Source organism: Amphiura filiformis, chromosome 16 (assembly GCF_039555335.1).
Source record: "Amphiura filiformis chromosome 16, Afil_fr2py, whole genome shotgun sequence".
Classification (NCBI taxonomy): domain Eukaryota; kingdom Metazoa; phylum Echinodermata; class Ophiuroidea; order Amphilepidida; family Amphiuridae; genus Amphiura; species Amphiura filiformis.
In genome coordinates this window covers 6,209,848-6,231,971 of record NC_092643.1, presented here as the reverse complement: position 1 = coordinate 6,231,971, position 22,124 = coordinate 6,209,848, and the positions used below count along the sequence as shown (strand labels likewise).

The 22,124-nt window shown below is 36.7% G+C and overlaps 2 protein-coding genes across 2 annotated transcripts in view; one reads left to right on the top strand and one right to left on the bottom strand.

Moving 5' to 3' along the window:
- LOC140135470 (protein IMPACT-B-like) overlaps positions 1 to 12,321 on the bottom strand; it is a 125,667-nt gene extending 113,346 nt beyond the window's left edge. The window contains 3 exon segments of the mRNA XM_072156977.1: positions 234 to 286; positions 970 to 1,098; positions 12,105 to 12,321. Of these exon segments, the coding sequence (XP_072013078.1) occupies positions 234 to 286; positions 970 to 1,098; positions 12,105 to 12,128 (206 nt within the window). The 5' untranslated portion in view covers positions 12,129 to 12,321.
- A 148-nt stretch (positions 12,322 to 12,469) lies between these two features.
- LOC140136477 (exocyst complex component 2-like) overlaps positions 12,470 to 22,124 on the top strand; it is a 67,347-nt gene continuing 57,692 nt past the window's right edge. Inside the window, 2 exon segments of the mRNA XM_072158199.1 lie at positions 12,470 to 12,553; positions 15,564 to 15,729. Coding sequence (XP_072014300.1) covers positions 15,609 to 15,729 — 121 coding nt within the window. The 5' untranslated portion in view covers positions 12,470 to 12,553; positions 15,564 to 15,608.

Sequence of the window (22,124 nt, the reverse complement as noted above, 5' to 3'; positions counted from 1 at the left end):
TGACAAAATATCATCATCCAATTCCGGAAATGTTAATAAAAAAAAGAAGAAATTTTTTTTTGTACATTTCAGGAAATTATTTTTATGGCCAAACTTCCGAAATCCAAACATTGTGGAAAACTTCCATCCATGCAGAGATACCACTGGATTTGTTCAAGTTTCTTGGAATGGGTGTCTGTTTTTTGGTTTTGCTGAAAAAATGTTTCACTACATACATACTGAACTAAACTTACTTGAGTTCAAATAAAGGTGTAGCATCACTGGGGTAATCTGCTGGTAGGAGAATCTGAAACACACACAAGCCAGGAACAAACAAAAGATAACCTGGATTAGAGCTATAGTTAAGATCACCTGTTGGAATGATAGACCCTCAGGTGAAAATAAGCAGGCATCAGGCCTTGTTTCCGGCCCATGAGTTGCCTACTGTAGCCCATTAAGATTCCAAATCATAATACCAGGCTACACTTTATGTCCTGAACCATTCACCATACAGTCTATGCTTTATCCAAGATATAGGAAATGGTGGATCAAAATGGGGTTTCTCTGCACTGTGAGGTCAGAATTTGAGGTATTATTGTTGAAAGTATACCATTGAACTGTGTCATTGGATATTGCACCATTTTGGCTTAAATTCTGATGGTTACTACTTGAACAAAAGTGAGTCCTGGTCTTGACCAAATTCAGGTGAACCAGGACTTACTTGTTTCACAAGCTGAGTCCTGGTAGAAAAGCTCTTATTTTCTTTCACCCTTGGATAGCACAAACCCAGTGAAACCTTTACTCATCTGGGATGTACTGACCAGACAAAATTCCCAAAATTAACCTTACAATGTAATTAATAATTCTAGGTGAAATTGCCTTTGCTTCTGTGGAAATTCCACCCTGTATGCACCTGTTGCTTGTGTGCACCTGTTGCTTGTGAAGTTGTGTGCACCCGGTATGTACCTGTTGCTTGTGTATATTTCTCACCTGCAGGCAAACTTTCCAGATTGGCTTTGTCTGTCCATCTGTCACTGCAATACAGTATGTGCGACTGGCTTCATCCAGGACACACCATTCATCTCCATAGATGGCTGATAAAGCTTCAACTTCATCCACCTGATAACAAGAACAATAGTGGTAAGCACAGCAGCTGAAGGGAGTATCCCATTATGCTTTGCAGTACCATAACAGAACTCATTGTGCCATAGAAAATGTACACAAAATCCCACACTTCAACTTTCAATTACTCGCTTAAATCAGGGAAGCTTAGACTTTTGTTTAAAGAAATATCACCCATAGAGTATTGTGAATCTATCAATAGCTCTCAATATCTAAGCGGCTCTTATTTATATTTTGTATACATTTGCTATGGAGCATGCAGATATACTGCAATGCATGATGGGATACTCTCTTGAGCTGCTGTGAGTGGTAAGGTTAGATCTGGATATTATAGATAATATCTAAGGCCATGTAAAATAAATAACATGTATATCGTCTGCCCTTACTGATTTTTGGAGATTTTCAAATATTTTTGTTATTTTTCATATTTGCTTCCTTTGTAGTGTCTTAAAAGACATGTTAAGAAGTTCTTGATTATCATTTATATAAACACATTGCAAACACTTTCTTCAAACTAGAGGTAGGACTTTGGTGGATATAACAAAAATATTAGGGGCTTCCCCATTTTTATGATGTGTTGACAAAGCCTTTGCAATCACAATTTACACAGAAATAAATAGTAAATTTGTAACAAATTAACAAATAATAAGGGTCTCCCTCATCACATTTTGAGAAAGTTTGAACGATATGTTATATATGTATGTTATTTACTTTACTTGGTCCAAAGCCCATTCAGTGATTTGTTCATCCGGAGGATCGTAAAAATAATAACAATTCCAATTTTGGCACCATTGTTAATATCATAGCCCGCTAGTGGTAAAGCTGAAAGCTGTATATTTAAAGACAAAATAAGACATTTTACATGAATCTGTAAATTGCTACAATGTACATGTATTTGAAATGGGGCTTCATTAAAAAAACCTAATGGCAATTTTAATGACTTATCATATCTTTCACTGGCAATTTATACATAATTTTTTTAACTTTTGCTGGGATCATTGAATAAGCCTTTTGAGAGTTCCAATGCAATGCCTTTAATCCAACCAAGCAAAGGCTGAATTTGTTTTGAATTATATTTTATTGAAACGTACAGCGCGGTGTGTTTAGGATGCCCTGAGTCTATACACAGTCTTCATGACCCTATGTAGCCTGAAACATCATGGCCCTAGTTGCAAGTCCCACAGCCCTCAATCAATCACGGCAGATAATCAAGGCCATGCGAGAGTATTGTGGACAGGAGGATTCAACCCTTCAGCTTTTGGGAGGAAAATGGTGATGATCGATTTGGTCACAAATCTGGCCATTTTACACAGGCTTCAAATGTGAAGAACAGTAGAAATTACTGGAGTGGAGAACTCTGGCTTTGAATTTACAAAGTTATTTTGATGAGTTAACTATATAGTGAGTATCAAGATTGCATATATTTTGAATTGTTCAAAATTTTGTTGAAGTGCAATTTGTGCACCATGTTTGATGCAATTGCCCGTCGTGGTATGGGATTTGCTCAATTTTCAAATTTATGGTGGGGGGGGGGTACATGCTCCTATGAGGCTACGCCATGGGGGGGGGGGTAAATTGAGCAGGAGTGACCCCATACTGATGATCAAGTGAACTGGCCCTCAAGATTCCGCAATGATCTTTGGATAGGGAGCATGCGGCAGCCAGTGCTCCAAAATGTGTCTGCTCAAAGACATAAGCTGGGGGAAGGGGAAGGGGGGTTCATACTTGTGCAGGAGTGACCCCATTCTGATGATCAAGTGAACTGGCCCTCACGTTTCCGCAATGATCTTTGGAATAATAGGGAGCATGCGCCAGCCAGTTCTCCCAACTGCTCAAAGACATAAAGCTGGAGGAGGTGCCGGGGGAGGGCTGATACTTGAGCGGGAGTGACCCCATTATTCTGATGATCAAGTGAACTGGCCCTCGAGTTTCCGCAAAGAATGATCGCTCAAACACATGCTGGGGGTGCATGCGGAAGCTAGTGCTTTAATCATGTTTAAGGTGCCCGCTCAACACATTATCCCCCCCCCCTTGAATTAGTGCAAAGGTGTACTCGGGTGAAATTGTGACTTTTTTTCAATAACAAAGTGAGACACTTGCATGAACACAAATTCGATCTTTTTCTTTATTTTTGCATTTTGTGTCGGCTCTCACTGTGGTTTCCATCTTTCTGTCACAGCAGGAATCTACATCAGAAAACAGAAATAAATAGTCATACATAGTATCCCGGCCTGGGTCATACAGTATGTTCATTTGACATTTGTATAATATATATGACAGCGTTCGGCACAGCGTTCAAGCTTTGACTTGCTTTTGGCGGACAAAATGGTGGAAACTTAAAAGTGAAAGATATCCTACTTAAAGGAACATTTTCTAGGGTGACATGTGTAGAAACTGAATCTGACATAAAAAATGCATAATCATCAACTTGAAAATTTTCCCCATAGCACTGTACAGGCATATTTCTGCCCAAACCCCTCAAATTTGAGCGAAAATTTCTGTTAAAAATATAAGTCCTTCAAAATGGAGATACTTAGGCCTAAACAAAAAACATGTTGCTCTGGAGAAAGGTATTGGAAAGAGCAACATGTTCTTTGTTTAGCCTTATACCTCCCAGTTTTGAAGGACTTATTTTTTAACAAAATCCATTACCGTATTGGTCCGAGTATAGTCCCACCCGTTTTTTATGTGAAATTTTTTCACAATTGGGGGTGGGATTATACTCAATTTTTTTTTTTTTTTTAAGTTTTTTTTTTCTTCCGGTTTTGGAGTGTCCCTGGAGTGGACCTAGACCTAGATGCTAGGATCATTCATGGTTGACCTAAAAAAAAAAAAAAAAAAAAAAAAAGATATTTTGTATTTTTAATATGAAAATTGATACTTTGTTTTCATGTCATACTCTATTAATGATTTCAAAATGCATTCAAATTCAATGCATTTTGAAATCATTAATAGAGTATGACATGAATACAAATTATCAATTTTCATATATTAAAAAAATACAATTTTTTTTTTTTAGGTCAACCATTTTTTTTTTTTTACAATTTCTGAAATTTTTCGAAAAATGGGGGGGTGGGATTATACTCGCTATACTCGGACGAATACGGTACTTTTTTAGGGGTAGGGGTAGCATATTGCAAGTTATTTTCTTTTCTGTAAATCTAGCTTACCCGGTACTTATTTGTTATAACACCATTTAGCTATTGAAATACTGGGCAAAAAGACACTTAAAACATCCCTATAGCCAGCGTTCGAAATTTTGTTGTCCGTTGCCGGGACAACTAAAAAAAGTCGCCGGACAACCAAAAATATTGATTCGGTTGTCCGCTGGACAACCATAAATCTAGCCAAAAGTCACATTTGTAGGCCTACGGACAACCAAAAACTTAAACTTAGACGGACAACCAGAAATTGTAATCTGGTTGTCCGTGGGACAACCATTTATTTTTCCTAAATTCGAACACTGCCTATAGCTCATACCATTGTGGAGATATGGCCTTTTCAAAATTTTCGAAAATGAGGCAAATATTATACTTTTTTCCAAATCAATTGTCACCCGAACCTTTGAGTTTCTACCTCTGCTACGAAAATAAAGAAATATATGGATCCCATTCAATGCTTTTAATATCACAATTGTACCCTTGTTACACACTTAGCATAGAAAATTAGGCACTATTTGATAGTTTTCATGTTCATACACTCACAGGAAATTAGCAAGTCAAAATTTTTGTCACCCCAAAAACGGCCATTATGTATTAAGAACATTTTTAGAGTCATTTTTGTAATTGAGGTCCTATTTGAGAAAAACGCATTTGAAAATTGAGATTTACATTTACACCTGTGTATTAATTAATTAATAATTAAGCATTCTCTCAAAAAATAAGCATGCGTTAAGGTTAAAAATGGTGTCAATTATTAGGTTGTCAATATATACAACATATCAAAAAATAAATTTTTTGTCAATATTGACCATGTAATGCCTAATGGAAATTGTAGGCCTACCCAACTTATGACATGCGACCATATATCCGGGGGGGGGGGCACTCAAATATGAGAGTGTACGCATTGCATGCATGACCAAATTTTTTCGAACACCCCCTAAACAAGTTTCCCTCTGTGAGTAAAATGACCCCCTACAAGTTGTTAGCGCCCTTTCCCAAAGAATTTGACCCGGGGGGGCCACTGGTCATTGACAAGGGGGTATCATGCGTGGCCAAAAAATCACGTAAAAAGGGTCTTTTTTCACGATCAGGCACTGTACGTACGTATCGTGAATAGGGTGTCAAAAACATGGAAATTAGAGAAAAAGGGTATCTTTTTCACACTCATATTTACGTATTTAGGGTCCGTCCAGACTCCAGTCCTTCATAAGTTTCATGTCCTTCATGTTTATCCCTAGACTTGACTGTGTAGTTCTCTGTTTAGTCTCTTCTTTAAGTCCATTAAGTTTAAGATTGCCGACTTTGCCCAGCTGGCCCTGATAATATTTGTCCATTAACCCATTCAATGCTACACAACCCTACAACATTCAATGGTGATGTACACATGCAGTACATGTACAATGTACATTGTACATGCACAGCACGTGAACACTCTGATTTTAATGGAAGAGTTTCAATTCTCCTATATATCAAGTCCTAAGTTTCTCATTTCATTTTAAAATGTTTTTACTATTATTTGAATTTTCTATCTTGTATTATAAAATAAAGATTTTTCAAGCTAATTTTCATGTTGTATACAATTATTTAATCACAAATCTACGAAAGAGGATTGATTGATTTGACCTGTGACCTATTATCCACAAAAATAAATAAAAACATGCATGTTATTATCGTCAAAAGCATCACGAGATTTTTGTCAGAATTTTGTCACAATAAGTGATCTTGATTTTATTTAAAAAACAAATTTTAAACTTTTTAATAAATTGTGATAACATCAAATGAATATTAAAAGGTAAGATGGATATGGTGCAGAATTAAAATACGTTTTTGGATTGGTATCGAATTCTGCAGTCATACACGAATCCTGCAAATCTTGGCTGAACTGATTGAGCACCATGCATCTCAGTCGCTATTTACTGACTTATTTTCATCCTAATACTTTATTCAACTTATGAAATAATACCACTATTATTCATCCGATTCCTTCCAGAAGTAGGCCTAATTGTTGTCATTTTAAGCTTTTAAAATAAATTATTAATATTATGCACTTTTCATCTTTTCACAAAGGCCTAGGTCATAAAAAAAATCTGACCACTATTTTATGATTTTTGTCTCACTTTGAAACATGATTTGTAGGTCTATAGTAATATTTGGAGGATGGAGAATAAATTGTCGAAACTTTAATAGGGCCTACAAAAATGATATAAAAACATTTCTTGACTTCTTTTTCTCTATTTTCTTTTTTGTTTTTTCTTGCAGTTTTGTAATTTTTCAAGTTTTGATTTAATTCCCTCTATAGGCTCTCTGATACTAGGCCTATATAAGCTTATATATCAGCTTAAATAATGTAACATTTATTTTGGAATTTTAAAATAGCTTATATTCTGCCCTGGTAGCGGAGCCATTCTGAGTTACTATTAAAGAAATCAATGAAAATGGAGCTTCAAGTAGTATTACTTGTAGGTATCCTAGGTGAATTCAAATTTGCCATCAAATTGCATCGTTTTATATATCAAATTAAAGCCATTGGGGTTAGTTGAAACATTTTTCACAAAATCGTCTTTTTAACGCAAACCGATTACTTTCAAGAAACACTAACCATATCAGTATAAACATATACATACATGCTACAAATACAGCCTTAAACTTTATTGGACCTGCTTATGATTATTCATATAATCCAATTTGAAAATTTGAAAAAAAGTGTTTCAACTAACCCCACCCCTGGGGTAAGTTGAAACATAGGGTGGGGTTAGTTGAAACACGGCTTGTAAAAAATTTCAAAATAATTATTATTGTGTTGTTAGGGTTATACTTCCCTTGAAGGCACCCTTTAACAAACAATCAGTGTGAAAAAATGAATAAATATTATATGTGGGAGTGCGGTTCAATACTTTGGACACAAGGTGACGAGTGTCACCATGGACCAAAATATGAGAAGCCTAAAATATTATAAAATGTACTTTCTGTGTGCACTTTTTGCTTGTATTATTGCTTTTTAACCATATTAAAGCAATATTGAAGAAATGGTAAACATGTTACAAATTTTAAAAAGTCAAATTTTTTACTATATTTTTCTATACGATTTTCACGCTTCAACTAACCCAACCTCAAAAGTTTCAACTAACCCTGATGCCTATTTTTACATTTCAAAGTTCATTACACAAAAGAAGAAATACAATAAAACTTTTATTTAACATTATTCTGGGACTTACTACTAGTGCTTGTGATACTCAAAAAATAATCCCCTGAATCTTCAAACAACATGGAGATAACGCATCTTTTCTGAGGGGTATAAAAATTAGTCAGTAAGTCAAAAAACATATATTCCTTTCCCAAGCCAACACTGGTGGGGCATCAGTGCTGTTGCTAATTTGGTGGATGACCCTTACTAATACCTATTACTAGGTGCCAGTATTTTACCAAATTAATTTTTTGTGTCAGAAAAAATACAATGTTTCAACTTACCCAGTGTTCCAACTAACCCCAATCTCCCCTAAACTAAGCCAAAACTGAAAACCTTTTTTTCATAGCACTTTCCGTAGCAAAGTTACATCTTGTCAAAGATTGACTTTCATCAAAAAGATTCAGCTAGCAAAATTCCCCAAAACGGCATTTCGGTGGTGTTTCTAGATCTTAGTCTCATGGCGATGGCAGCTTTTTTTTAATGGAACTGCTATCAAAATCCTCTAAAATTCCATGTGCGACTTGATTATCACCATAAAAATCATATATTTGGGTCAAGTGAAGTATAGAAAACATATTTATGTAGGTTTCCTTCACCCACCTATTCTCGAAAAAAATTCAAATTTCTATGTAAATATGCATTGTGTTGGGGCCCCGGTCTCGCGAATTAAGCTGACTAGTAAATGTGTTAACTAAGGCCTGGCAAAGTCGATTTTGAGTTTCCGTCGCCCGCCAAGCACTTCATTTTTGGGCCCGCACTTGAATTCATTATTGCGATTTTGAAAAATAAAATAAAATCTTATCATTTTTGCAAAAAACCCGATGAAATCCGTGCATTTTAGTGGAAAATCAAATTCAAAACATCGATTTCGCTACCGGCAGTAAACTCATTGCGGCGGTTGATTGGCATCTGATAGTGATAGCCTAGATCCTGTAGGCCCGGTTCGCAACGCTTTGTAAATATGTTGACGCCGCTGTCCTTTTCCACGTGCGTATCATATACTGGACTGACAGATTAATGCTGTCATGCAGATCAATGATTCTACAGTGCTGTTCGCGAAATCGCACAATGAATACCGGTAGTGATGTTTGTGTGAATTAAAAAAAAATATATTGATTCTGTTATTTTTGGATTTCTTTTCATAAATATCAATCATATATTTTAAAATAGTACTTGGTATCATTTTACATTCATTTTACTGTACCAAAATGGCAAAATTTATATATTTCAACTCTGCTCTATTGTGACACTGTTGCACGAAATATGCGGTCGAACAAAATATATTTTTTCAAGAATGGCTGCTCGGCTCTGGCGAACCGAACACATCAAATGCCAATTGTTCAATTAAATTAAGTACATTTTCGACCTAATATTCCATCTCCAGTCCCTACAATATATGGTTTCATTTCTGTGTCAGTTTTGGTCCAAAACATGGTCAGAAACAGGTGCAAAAACATGCGCAAACTCGGCCAATTTCTAGCAAATTTTTGTACTTCCGGGTCCGCTAAAACACGTGGTGCCACAATAATACAAAACAAAATTATCATTTCGATTTTGCCTTTAAAATTGCTTTTACACAACGTAACAATAATATTAATAAAGGAAACGTGGATTATTTATGATGAAATAAAGTTAAAACATTAAAAACTGGATATTTTCAGGTTGTGATAAATAAGTAAATAAACATTAACCTCATGTTGTCAGGCCGCCACGCCCACGCCTGTAATACACAAAACAAAGTGTGATTTCATCAACCGGTCGCGGGCTGGGACTGGCTGGGATTTCCCCATCAAACCATCGTTACGGAAAGCATACACAAAGTGCAAGATTTCCTGACTTTGTATTTACAAATAATTTCAGAATTTACTTCAATTCTTAGCAGGTTGGTCAAAATTTATTATTAAAAAAATATTGATAAGAATTAAGAATGGAAATTTCTAATTTTCATCTTCAACTAATGATTAAATTTGAAGTTTTGTCTCGTCCACATACAACAAATGCATGGGATATGGACGCAGATCGATCTGCCTTCATGTTCAATTGGGAGCACAAATTGAGCTCCTCGGTTCTACCAGGAGTGTAATTTTAAGTGCTCAAAGTTGCGCTCCTGAACAATTCCAGGAGAGCAATTAATTGAGCTCAATGATTTCTTTAAACGAAGGACTGAATTGGTATCAATTTTGACCTTGCAGCCTCTTTGCAAGTTTATATCTTTGGTTAAACATCCTTTGAGTGAGTGAGCGGTAAATAACAACAGCTAACAACATGTTTTACACTCGCATTTTGTCATATAATGAAAGTCACGAAAATAATGAATAATGAATAATGAAAAAGTTACCTCACTTGTTTTCAAAAATTATGTGACGGGAAACTCAAAATCGATTGTTCGGGGCCTAAGGTTTGCCTAGGTTACCTATTACTTGCTTAGGGTGTCGAAAATATATGTTTTACTTGCTAAGGGGTAAAAAAACACCAATACTTGTTTAGGGTAGGATATTACACTTGTTATAGGTATCCTAGGTGAATTCAAATTTGCCATCAAATTGCATCGTTTTATATATCAAATTAAAGCCCTTGAGTAAACTAAGCCAAAACTGAAAACCTTTTTTCATAGCACTTTCCGTAGCAAAGTTACATCTTGTCAAAGATTGACTTTCATCAAAAAGATTCAGCTAGCAAAATTCCCCAAAACGGCATTTCGGGGTGTTTCTAGATCTTAGTCTCATGGCGATGGCAGCTTTTTTTATTGGAACTGCTATCAAAATCCCTCTAAAATTCCATGTGCGACTTGATTATCACCATAAAAAATCATATATTTGGGTCAAGTGAAGTATAGAAAACATATTTATGTAGGTTTCCTTCACCCACCTATTCTCGAAAAAAAATTCAAATTTCTATGTAAATATGCATTGTGTTGGGGCCCCGGTCTCGGCGAATTCGCTGACTATAGTGGGAATTCCAATTGAATGAACGCAGCTTTCAATAGCGTGACGAATTTTGCGTACACTGCGCGATGTACGCCAGCGTGCAGCGACTGTGCGTGAGTAACGCTGAAGTGAATCAACCATGCCAACGCACTCGTGATTGGATAGCATTGTATCCAAGGTCGTATGCGTCAAGCGTTGTAGTTTGAAATCGCAATATACGATCGCGGTTGGATCGAGTGCAGCTGTAAAAAGCTGCGTTCATTCAATTGGAATTCTTACTATAGTAAATGTGTTAACTAAGGTTTGCCTAGGTTACCTACTTGTTATACTTGTTTAGGGGTGTATTTTCAGTTGTTGCCCATACTTGTTTAGGGTGCTTTTTGAAACTCCATGGCCATGCATGATACCCCTTGTCAATGACCAGTGGCCCCCCCCCCCGGGAATTTGACCCCCTAAACAAGTTTTTGTCTAATTTTGACCCCCTTAAACAAGTTTTTGTCTAATTTTGACCCCCTAAACAAGTTTTTGTCTAAATTTGACCCACTTTATAAGTTTTGATGGATTTTGACAAATTGAACAATTTTTGTAGGCCTACTAACTTGTCATTGAACACTAAAAGTTAACCCCCCCCAGTGGCCAGGCAGCAGCACATGCATGCAGGGACAAGGCGGTAGAGGAAGCACCTCTGCGCACTTGTTCTCGCTGGGATAAGAGGGATTATAAATTCCCAATCACTCTATATCGATGTTTAGATTGCCTGACCGACAACTAATCAATAGATCGGCAATCGACAACGACCGTGACGTCATTGACTTATAATACAGTGACTTGCCGCGCTGTCTTGATGGCTTTACACATGCGTAGTGTTTAACTTTATTATTTTGATAGTACCGGTATGTACTTTAAAGCTGTAAATTGCGTTTGATAAAAACCTTGGATCTTTTCTTTTTTTTCTCTCTTTTTTTAAAAATTAAATTGTTCTTCTTTTTTTTTTCATTGTTTATTTTTATTTTTTTTGCAAAAAAGGAGACAAAAATCTAGGGTCGGGCCTAATTTTAGGGTAGGTCGGGTTAGGTGCCAAACAAACAATTTTTTAGGCCTTATTTGATATAGCCTAGCCTTTATATCTATTTTACTCTGAGTTGAGAGTCAGTCTTTTAAATGTCATCAATAGTTTATAATAAAAGTTCTGCAATAACATTGTAATTTTAAATTTGTAATAATCAAGTTTCTTCTTTCTTTCGTTTGTTCTTGCTTGCTTTCTTTGTTCGTGTCCATTTGATTAAATATCCAGTAGGCCCTACTGCAAGATTTCTTTATATAAATGGTAACCATAAACTTACACTTATGCTAATAAATAAATAAATATAGGCCCACTAATTTTTTTTCCTTAATATTATTTTTATTTCTTGTTATTCATTAATAATTTAAGGAATTATCACGGGTAAATATTGGGAAACGTCTACTTGTCATCATAGGCCGGGGTCATAGCACATCGTCAGTGCATGCACATACACGGGACTTGTGCCCGGGTTAATATTGATCAACTGCATGACTGAAGTAGGATGAGGAGGTGTGATGATGTCAAGATCGATTAGGAGATTATAATCCCTCTTATCCCAGCGAGAACAAGTGCGCAGAGGTGCTTCCTCTACCGCCTTGTATGCAGGGCTCATAATTTGTGCAGTTTTCACACGGGTTACAGCCTAGACGTTTACAATCTAGTACCTGTTGTGTCAGATTATCATCCATTTCATCGATAAAATTAACCAAACAGATGCAAAGCAATTTCCAATTCGTTCAAACAAGCACGATGAAAGCAACACGGAAACTGATATCAGCTGATATTGCAAACTCTGCAGAATTTTGCACTATATGTAACGTGCAGTTTGTACTGGTCCATCAACATGTTTTCAAAATCGTTTCAAATTGTATGGCTAGAACACTTTCTAAAGATCATTTAATTATTTTGATTCTCACACCCGTAATGATTGAATGTAAATGATATCTACACTATTTAAATCAACATCACTTTATTATTTTTTCAAGAACAGCTTGTTATAAAATAAAGTAAACAGGTCAAAGGTCAGGACTCAGTATCAATTTTTTTTTACTTCCTGTGATTTTCTGTGGTGGAAGGACTTGTCAAAGAAACTCCCTGAGGCGATTAATTACAGGTATGTGTTTTATACAGTCATGCTCATTTCTCTGTTAATTTGCTATTTAGGAATTTATCATTGGTTTGCACTCACAGGATATGATTATGATAGCAAGCAAGTACTGAAGTAAGCTTATCCTTGTTGACCCTGGTCCCTGCTGCTGCCTTGCCCTTGATCATGTTGATCAAGTTCAAGTACATGAACAATGAATGAATGATTTATATTAAGATAAAGATCATGAGCTGAATACCTTACTAGTTCCAGTAACTGTAACTCGGCATACCGTAGATTACATTATGATAAAGATTGAAGTCTTGCTGGCAGGACTAAATACCTTATGGTACATTAGGCCAAATAAAAAAAAAAAAAACATGTTTCACGTCCCCTCCCGCTTCCTTTTTTGAGGTTTCCTGAATATATTTTTATTTTTTGAAATTCACTTATAACTTTTCAAAAAATATGTCTAGGAAGTTGGGATGCTTTCCGTAGCCTTTTTAAGATACAAGAAACATTTTAGGAAGGTTTTGTGATCATTAGAGGGGGTGTAACTCTCAGAACAACAAATAAAAAGGGCCTCCTCCTTTTTCCAGGCATTATTGTATGCGCTAAAACAGCTCTAATTATGGGTATTTACATCAATTTTGCGATAAAAAATAGAAAATAAAAAGCCCCTCTTCCTCCTTTTTTTTGAAAACCGGACGTGAAACATGTTTTATTTTTTACTTGGCCTTACATTACAACATAATGTAGACGAGCTGAATTTATACTTGATCGCTTTTGCAGAAAAGCGATTTTCACGCATGCTCAATGTTTACTTACATTTCCAGAGCGTCAAGCCGATCAATCGCTTTTGCAAGTTGAAGAAATCTCAACTTCTCTGCGATATCGCTTGACACGTGAATGTGTCAACCAATCATATACAACTATATGTGTGGAATAGGGAGACATGAAGTCCATGTACAAAGACCAGAATTACATTTCAAATGTACACCAAGGTATTCTTCCCTAACTATTTCACTTACCATGTCACTGTTGCCCTAAACATCTTTGAAGTAAGCTTCCTTGGTTGTAATATTATGTCTCTGGAAATTTATTGGTCCAAATTTGTAGTCAATAATCCTGAAATTATGTGTCCTGCTTGTAAGCTACACCATGCTTCAAATGGTGTTGATCAAATCTGGCTCTCTTGCCTCTCAAAATGTCTGACAAAACAATCCCTAACTTTTGACCTTTCATAAAGACATGTGTTATTCTACCAATACCCCACAGAACAGAGACTGTGACTATGAGGTTGATATCATGACATCACTAAATATGACACATCAGCAGTTGAAGCATGTGCTGACCATGTGCAGGTGAATGAACATGTGGACTCTCAACCAGTCTCTTGTTGTTCAGCATGAATTGGGCTATTGACTACACATGGCAGTGCTATCAGGCCTTGTGCATGTGTCTAAGGTCTGAAAGGTTATGATTTTGGGTCATGTTGTGAACATATACAATGGACATGTACAGCTGAATTTGTCATGTGGATATTTAGACTTTTATCAATAAAGTAAGTACAAATTGGGGATCATATTTTTCAGATATGGAATAAGGACTTTGAGTGCATTTTGAAAGTGGTATGTGTGTGGGAATTTTTATAACTGGTGCAGTTATCATGTTTTGAAATATACACTCTTTGACAGCTCTCTCCGTGCCTGTTTGAATGCCTGGTTATACCATGTACCCATACACTAGGTATGGGTACATGAGACCAGGTATAATATACAACCATGAATCTATTATTTTGCTAATTAATTTACCTTTCTCGATTATTAATTTTTGGTGATAAATTAAATCAAAGCAATAATTATTGACAGCAACTGATGTTTTAAAAATGTATTTTGTGGCATTTAGAATATTTTAATTGTCGTCTGCAATCGCTTTCGCCGTGATAAGTATTTATGCAAAACTTATAAAAACATTATTTCACATTTGCAGTACATGCAATCATAAGAAAATGGTCAACTTTGGGCTTATCCTTTTATATGAAGTCAACCTAGACAATTACTGGGACTTAGCTAAGTTGTAATTTAAGACTAGTAGTCATATAAAAGTGATGTTTTATAAATTTTGAAGGTGGACCACATCGACTTTGGGCCCCCTGAAAATGTTGAATTTGCAATAAATTTCATCTTTGTGAGTGCGCTGTTCGAAATGTAAATGAGTTGTGACCTAAATTTTTTGGATATGTATTGTATTTATCCTATATTTAGCATCAGTGACAACAAAAAATAATTAATCTGACAAAAAATGTGAATTTAGGGGGGCTAAACTTGCCAGTTTACAAAACATTACATATTTTCTTGCATATTTAATGACCCTGTGACACAACGCGCAATTACAGAATTTTTTTTTTTTTTACTTTTTGACAAATTGGGCATGCAGTTAGTGTGTATACAAGGTTTCAGACCTCTCTCTCTTTTGGTAAAGAAGTCACAGACTCCCAAAGATGAAATTTATTTAAAGCAACTTTTGAGTCCAAATTTAGACCCACATACTCCAACTTTAAATGGCTGCCAGTGCCACAGAAAATCCGTAAGAGCTACATGTATTGTACAGACCTCAAATTTGAAGGTTTTTATTAATATTTTTACAGGTACAACATTTGACTAAAATATAAAGCAAATCTAAGGGGGTCAGGTGGGGGACCTCCTTGATATCATATGGACTGACCCATACACAATCAATACATGATTTGGATTTTTCTAACACTTGCTCTGATTGGTTCTCGCGAATGTATGAATAATTTTGAAGTGGTTTTTTTTCTCTAAAATTTCAACTTATAGTACCGGTACCGGTAATCTTCAGAAAATCATCCATTTCTTCTGCACTTCTGATAACTGTTAATGTGTCATCTTTCAAAGTTAATAGTTCTGGTATTGATTAATTGTATTGATTCTACATATCGCTATATTCAGTCTCTCAGTACATGTTATTTGGAATTCCCAGCTTATTTCTAATGTCACTTGTCATGTTTTTGTAGAATACATATTGATCCCTTGGATGAGTTGCTGACCAACTTGGCAACATGAAGCGCTCACCTAAGGATGTACCCAAAGTGACAGGGCTGTCGCCCAAGGAAGGGCCCCCTGGTACCAAGCTGACTATTAGAGGAGAAAACCTTGGCATCAATAGAAATGATATCATTGGTAAGTGTTCAATGTTTATGATCTCTGCAATCACTCACAGTGACAGGGCTAGTGTCGCCGAGGAGGGGCCACCGGGTACCAAGCTGACTATCAATGCAAAAGATATCATTGGTAAGTGTTCAATGTTTATGAACTCTGAAATCACTCAGAATCTTGGTATCAAATTGAAATAATCATAGGTAAGGTATCAAGTATGATTATGAAGATTATCATTCATCCAGGTAATAACAATGTGAGCTTGAGATTATAATCATATCTACTGGACTTACATTTTTATGAGTGGCAATATTTCACATCCTGGCTCGGATGCATCATCAGGCCAACTCAGGTCAACTCAGCATCATCAGTTGGCTTGATGATGCATCAGAAATAGGATGTGAAGTATTGCCATTCATAAAAACGTAAGTCCAGTAGATCTGATTATAATCTCATGTTCATAAGGGATCGAATGTTTTAAAATAAACTCGGAAACGGCCCAAAGTGACAGGGCTGTCCTCCAAGGATGGACCACCTGGTACAAACAGGGGGGTGGTACTCAGTACAAATGACCATATGGGGATGTGCCGCAAATATGAGTAGCATTTTCAGCCTTTTGGTATATTAATGACCCCTTTTTCAAAGCCTATTTTGGTATATGAATGGGTCCTTTTTCAAAATGTTCTCAATTTTTTCGAAAATAGCCCAATTTTTCCTTAATCTAGCAAAATTGTCAAAATTTTCCCAACATTTTGGGAAAATTTGTAAAAATTTAAGACAATTTGGGTTAAATTCGGCCGAATATTTTGACTTTTGGTATAGCAATGGGTCCAAATTTCTTGAAAAATTGGTATATTTATGGGTCCACTTTCAAATTCTCAGCGGCACATCCCTACCAAAACCAAACTTGAGTCCCTCCCCAGGTACAAAGAACCTTGGTATCAATGCAAAGAATATCATAGGTAAGTGATCAAAGTTTTAAGAACTTGGAAATCACTCACAGTGACAGGGCTGTCACCTACATGTAGGTGGATACAACTTCAGAAAAAGCTGACTATAAGAAGAGGAGGCAATCTTAGTATTGATGCAAAAGATATCGCAGGTAAATCAAATATTTATGACACTATACATGTGTGAAGTTAAACAAGACAAGAAAAAATCTAAATCTGTTCCAGTTGAAGCAATTAGCAAAGTATGTACATGCCAAGCCTCAGAATACTGAATGAGAATCTCACTTACAAGAGCAAACGGATGGCTACAAAGTACAAAACCGAATTGCCTCTTGACCAACGCTCCTTGCAGACATGGTGATTGTACATGTAGTTAACCCACTGGTTCTGCAAAGACACAGGCGTTCAACCGATGGTTGGGTTTTGAGGACATCTCTTACAAATGTGCCTCCTTTCAGTGTATTTTTAGAGTGAAATTTTGTCATAACAAAAACAGCAATAACAATATTCAAAATTGATTTTTATCGCAACTTTCATGTGATTTTGTTAAAGTTGAGGATGCACCACAACATGATGTCAAATAAATGAAGACCTAAAAATCTGTTAATCTCACTTTTAATTTAAGCCCCTAAGAACTAACTGCCTTTTTTGCAGCATTTCTGATTGGTTAATTACAAGATATATATCTCACAGCATTTCTGATTGGTTAATTACAAGATTTATTAATCTTTGTGTCCAATTAAAATACAGCTTCTAAATATTAAAGCTCAATCAGCACTACCACCATTCTTACCATGTTGCTGATTGGCTTAATAAATCATAATAGTCTTCTTGTAACCAATCAGCAGATAGTATTCATGGGGTTAAGACTCTTCAGTCCTACCACCATTCTTACCATGTTGCTGATTGGCTCAATAAATCATAATAGTCTTCTTGTAACCAATCAGCAGATAGTATTCATGGGGTTAAGACTCTTCAGTCCTACCACCATTCTTACCATGTTGCTGATTGGCTCAATAAATCATAATAGTCTTCTTGTAACCAATCAGCAGATAGTATTCATGGGGTTAAGACTCTTCAGTCCTACCACCATTCTTACCATGTTGCTGATTGGCTCAATAAATCATAATAGTCTTCTTGTAACCAATCAGCAGATAGTACTCATGGGGTTAAGCCTCTTCAGTCCTACCACCATTCTTACCATGTTGCTGATTGGCTCAATAAATCATAATAGTCTTCTTATAACCAATCAGCAGGTAGTACTCATGGGGTTAAGCCTCTTCAGTCCTACCGCCATTCTTACCATGTTGCTGATTGGCTCAATAAATCATAATAGTCTTCTTGTAACCAATCAGCAGATAGTACTCATGGGGTTAAGCCTCTTCAGTCCTACCACCATTCTTACCATGTTGCTGATTGGCTCAATAAATCATAATAGTCTTCTTGTAACCAATCAGCAGATAGTATTCATGGGGTTAAGACTCTTCAGCACTACCACCATTCTTACCATGTTGCTGATTGGCTCAATAAATCACAATAGTCTTCTTGTAACCAATCAGCAGGTATTACTCATGGGGTTTAGCCTCTTCAGTCCTACCACCATTCTTACCATGTTGCTGATTGGCTCAATAAATCATAATAGTCTTCTTGTAACCAATCAGTGGGTAGTACTCATAGGGTTAAGCCTCTTCAGTCCTACCACCATTCTTACCATGTTGCTGATTGGCTCAATAAATCATAATAGTCTTCTTGTAACCAATCAGCAGATAGTATTCATGGGGTTAAGCCTCTTCAGTCCTACCACCATTCTTACCATGTTGCTGATTGGTTCAATAAATCATAATAGTCTTCTTGTAACCAATCAGCAGGTATTACTCATGGAGTTAAGCCTCTTCAGTCCTACCACCATTCTTACCATGTTGCTGATTGGCTCAATAAATCATAATAGTCTTCTTGTAACCAATCAGCAGATAGTATTCATGGGGTTAAGACTCTTCAGTCCTACCACCATTCTTACCATGTTGCTGATTGGCTCAATAAATCATAATAGTCTTCTTGTAACCAATCAGCAGATTGTATTCATGGGGTTTAGCCTCTTCAGTCCTACCACCATTCTTACCATGTTGCTGATTGGCTCAATAAATCATAATAGTCTTCTTGTAACCAATCAGCAGATAGTACTCATGGGGTTAAGCCTCTTCAGTCCTACCACCATTCTTACCATGTTGCTGATTGGCTCAATAAATCATAATAGTCTTCTTGTAACCAATCAGCAGATAGTATTCATGGGGTTAGGCCTCTTCAGTCCTACCACCATTCTTACCATGTTGCTGATTGGCTCAATAAATCACAATAGTCTTCTTGTAACCAATCAGCAGGTATTACTCATGGAGTTAAGCCTCTTCAGCCCTACCGCCATTCTTACCATGTTGCTGATTGGCTCAATAAATCATAATAGTCTTCTTGTAACCAATCAGCAGATAGTACTCATAGGGTTAAGCCTCTTCAGTCCTACCACCATTCTTACCATGTTGCTGATTGGCTTAATAAATCATAATAGTCTTCGTGTAACTAATCAGCAGATAGTACTCATGGGGTTAAGCCTCTTCAGTCCTACCACCATTCTTACCATGTTGCTGATTGGCTCAATAAATCATAATAGTCTTCTTGTAACCAATCAGCAGATAGTATTCATGGGGTTAAGCCTCTTCAGCCCTACCACCATTCTTACCATGTTGCTGATTGGCTCAATAAATCATAATAGTCTTCTTGTAACCAATCAGCAGATAGTACTCATGGGGTTAAGCCTCTTCAGTCCTACCACCATTCTTACCATGTTGCTGATTGGCTCAATAAATCATAATAGTCTTCTTGTAACCAATCAGCAGATAGTACTCATGGGGTTAAGCCTCTTCAGTCCTACCACCATTCTTACCATGTTGCTGATTGGCTCAATAAATCATAATAGTCTTCTTGTAACCAATCAGCAGATAGTATTCATGGGGTTAAGACTCTTCAGCACTACCACCATTCTTACCATGTTGCTGATTGGCTCAATAAATCACAATAGTCTTCTTGTAACCAATCAGCAGGTATTACTCATGGGGTTTAGCCTCTTCAGTCCTACCACCATTCTTACCATGTTGCTGATTGGCTCAATAAATCATAATAGTCTTCTTGTAACCAATCAGTGGGTAGTACTCATAGGGTTAAGCCTCTTCAGTCCTACCACCATTCTTACCATGTTGCTGATTGGCTCAATAAATCATAATAGTCTTCTTGTAACCAATCAGCAGATAGTATTCATGGGGTTAAGCCTCTTCAGTCCTACCACCATTCTTACCATGTTGCTGATTGGTTCAATAAATCATAATAGTCTTCTTGTAACCAATCAGCAGGTATTACTCATGGAGTTAAGCCTCTTCAGTCCTACCACCATTCTTACCATGTTGCTGATTGGCTCAATAAATCATAATAGTCTTCTTGTAACCAATCAGCAGATAGTATTCATGGGGTTAAGACTCTTCAGTCCTACCACCATTCTTACCATGTTGCTGATTGGCTCAATAAATCATAATAGTCTTCTTGTAACCAATCAGCAGATTGTATTCATGGGGTTTAGCCTCTTCAGTCCTACCACCATTCTTACCATGTTGCTGATTGGCTCAATAAATCATAATAGTCTTCTTGTAACCAATCAGCAGATAGTACTCATGGGGTTAAGCCTCTTCAGTCCTACCACCATTCTTACCATGTTGCTGATTGGCTCAATAAATCATAATAGTCTTCTTGTAACCAATCAGCAGATAGTATTCATGGGGTTAGGCCTCTTCAGTCCTACCACCATTCTTACCATGTTGCTGATTGGCTCAATAAATCACAATAGTCTTCTTGTAACCAATCAGCAGGTATTACTCATGGAGTTAAGCCTCTTCAGCCCTACCGCCATTCTTACCATGTTGCTGATTGGCTCAATAAATCATAATAGTCTTCTTGTAACCAATCAGCAGATAGTACTCATAGGGTTAAGCCTCTTCAGTCCTACCACCATTCTTACCATGTTGCTGATTGGCTTAATAAATCATAATAGTCTTCGTGTAACTAATCAGCAGATAGTACTCATGGGGTTAAGCCTCTTCAGTCCTACCACCATTCTTACCATGTTGCTGATTGGCTCAATAAATCATAATAGTCTTCTTGTAACCAATCAGCAGATAGTATTCATGGGGTTAAGCCTCTTCAGCCCTACCACCATTCTTACCATGTTGCTGATTGGCTCAATAAATCATAATAGTCTTCTTGTAACCAATCAGCAGATAGTACTCATGGGGTTAAGCCTCTTCAGTCCTACCACCATTCTTACCATGTTGCTGATTGGCTCAATAAATCATAATAGTCTTCTTGTAACCAATCAGCAGATAGTATTCATGGGGTTAAGACTCTTCAGTCCTACCACCATTCTTACCATGTTGCTGATTGGCTCAATAAATCATAATAGTCTTCTTGTAACCAATCAGCAGATAGTATTCATGGGGTTAAGCCTCTTCAGTCCTACCACCATTCTTACCATGTTGCTGATTGGCTCAATAAATCACAATAGTCTTCTTGTAACCAATCAGCGGGTAGTACTCATAGGGTTAAGCCTCTTCAGTCCTACCACCATTCTTACCATGTTGCTGATTGGCTCAATAAATCATAACAGTCTTCTTGTAACCAATCAGCAGATAGTACTCATGGGGTTAAGCCTCTTCAGTCCTACCACCATTCTTACCATGTTGCTGATTGGCTCAATAAATCATAATAGTCTTCTTGTAACCAATCAGCAGATAGTATTCATGGGGTTAAGACTCTTCAGTCCTACCACCATTCTTACCATGTTGCTGATTGGCTCAATAAATCATAATAGTCTTCTTGTAACCAATCAGCAGATAGTATTCATGGGGTTAAGCCTCTTCAGTCCTACCACCATTCTTACCATGTTGCCGATTGGCTCAATAAATCATAATAGTCTTCTTGTAACCAATCAGCAGATAGTATTCATGGGGTTAAGACTCTTCAGTCCTACCACCATTCTTACCATGTTGCTGATTGGCTCAATAAATCACAATAGTCTTCTTGTAACCAATCAGCAGATAGTATTCATGGGGTTAAGCCTCTTCAGTCCTACCACCATTCTAATACCATGTTGCTGATTGGCTCAATAAATCATAATAGTCTTCTTGTAACCAATCAGCAGATAGTATTCATGGGGTTAAGACTCTTCAGTCCTACCACCATTCTTACCATGTTGCTGATTGGCTCAATAAATCATAATAGTCTTCTTGTAACCAATCAGCAGATAGTATTCATGGGGTTAAGCCTCTTCAGTCCTACCACCATTCTTACCATGTTGCTGATTGGCTCAATAAATCACAATAGTCTTCTTGTAACCAATCAGCAGATAGTACTCATGGGGTTAAGCCTCTTCAG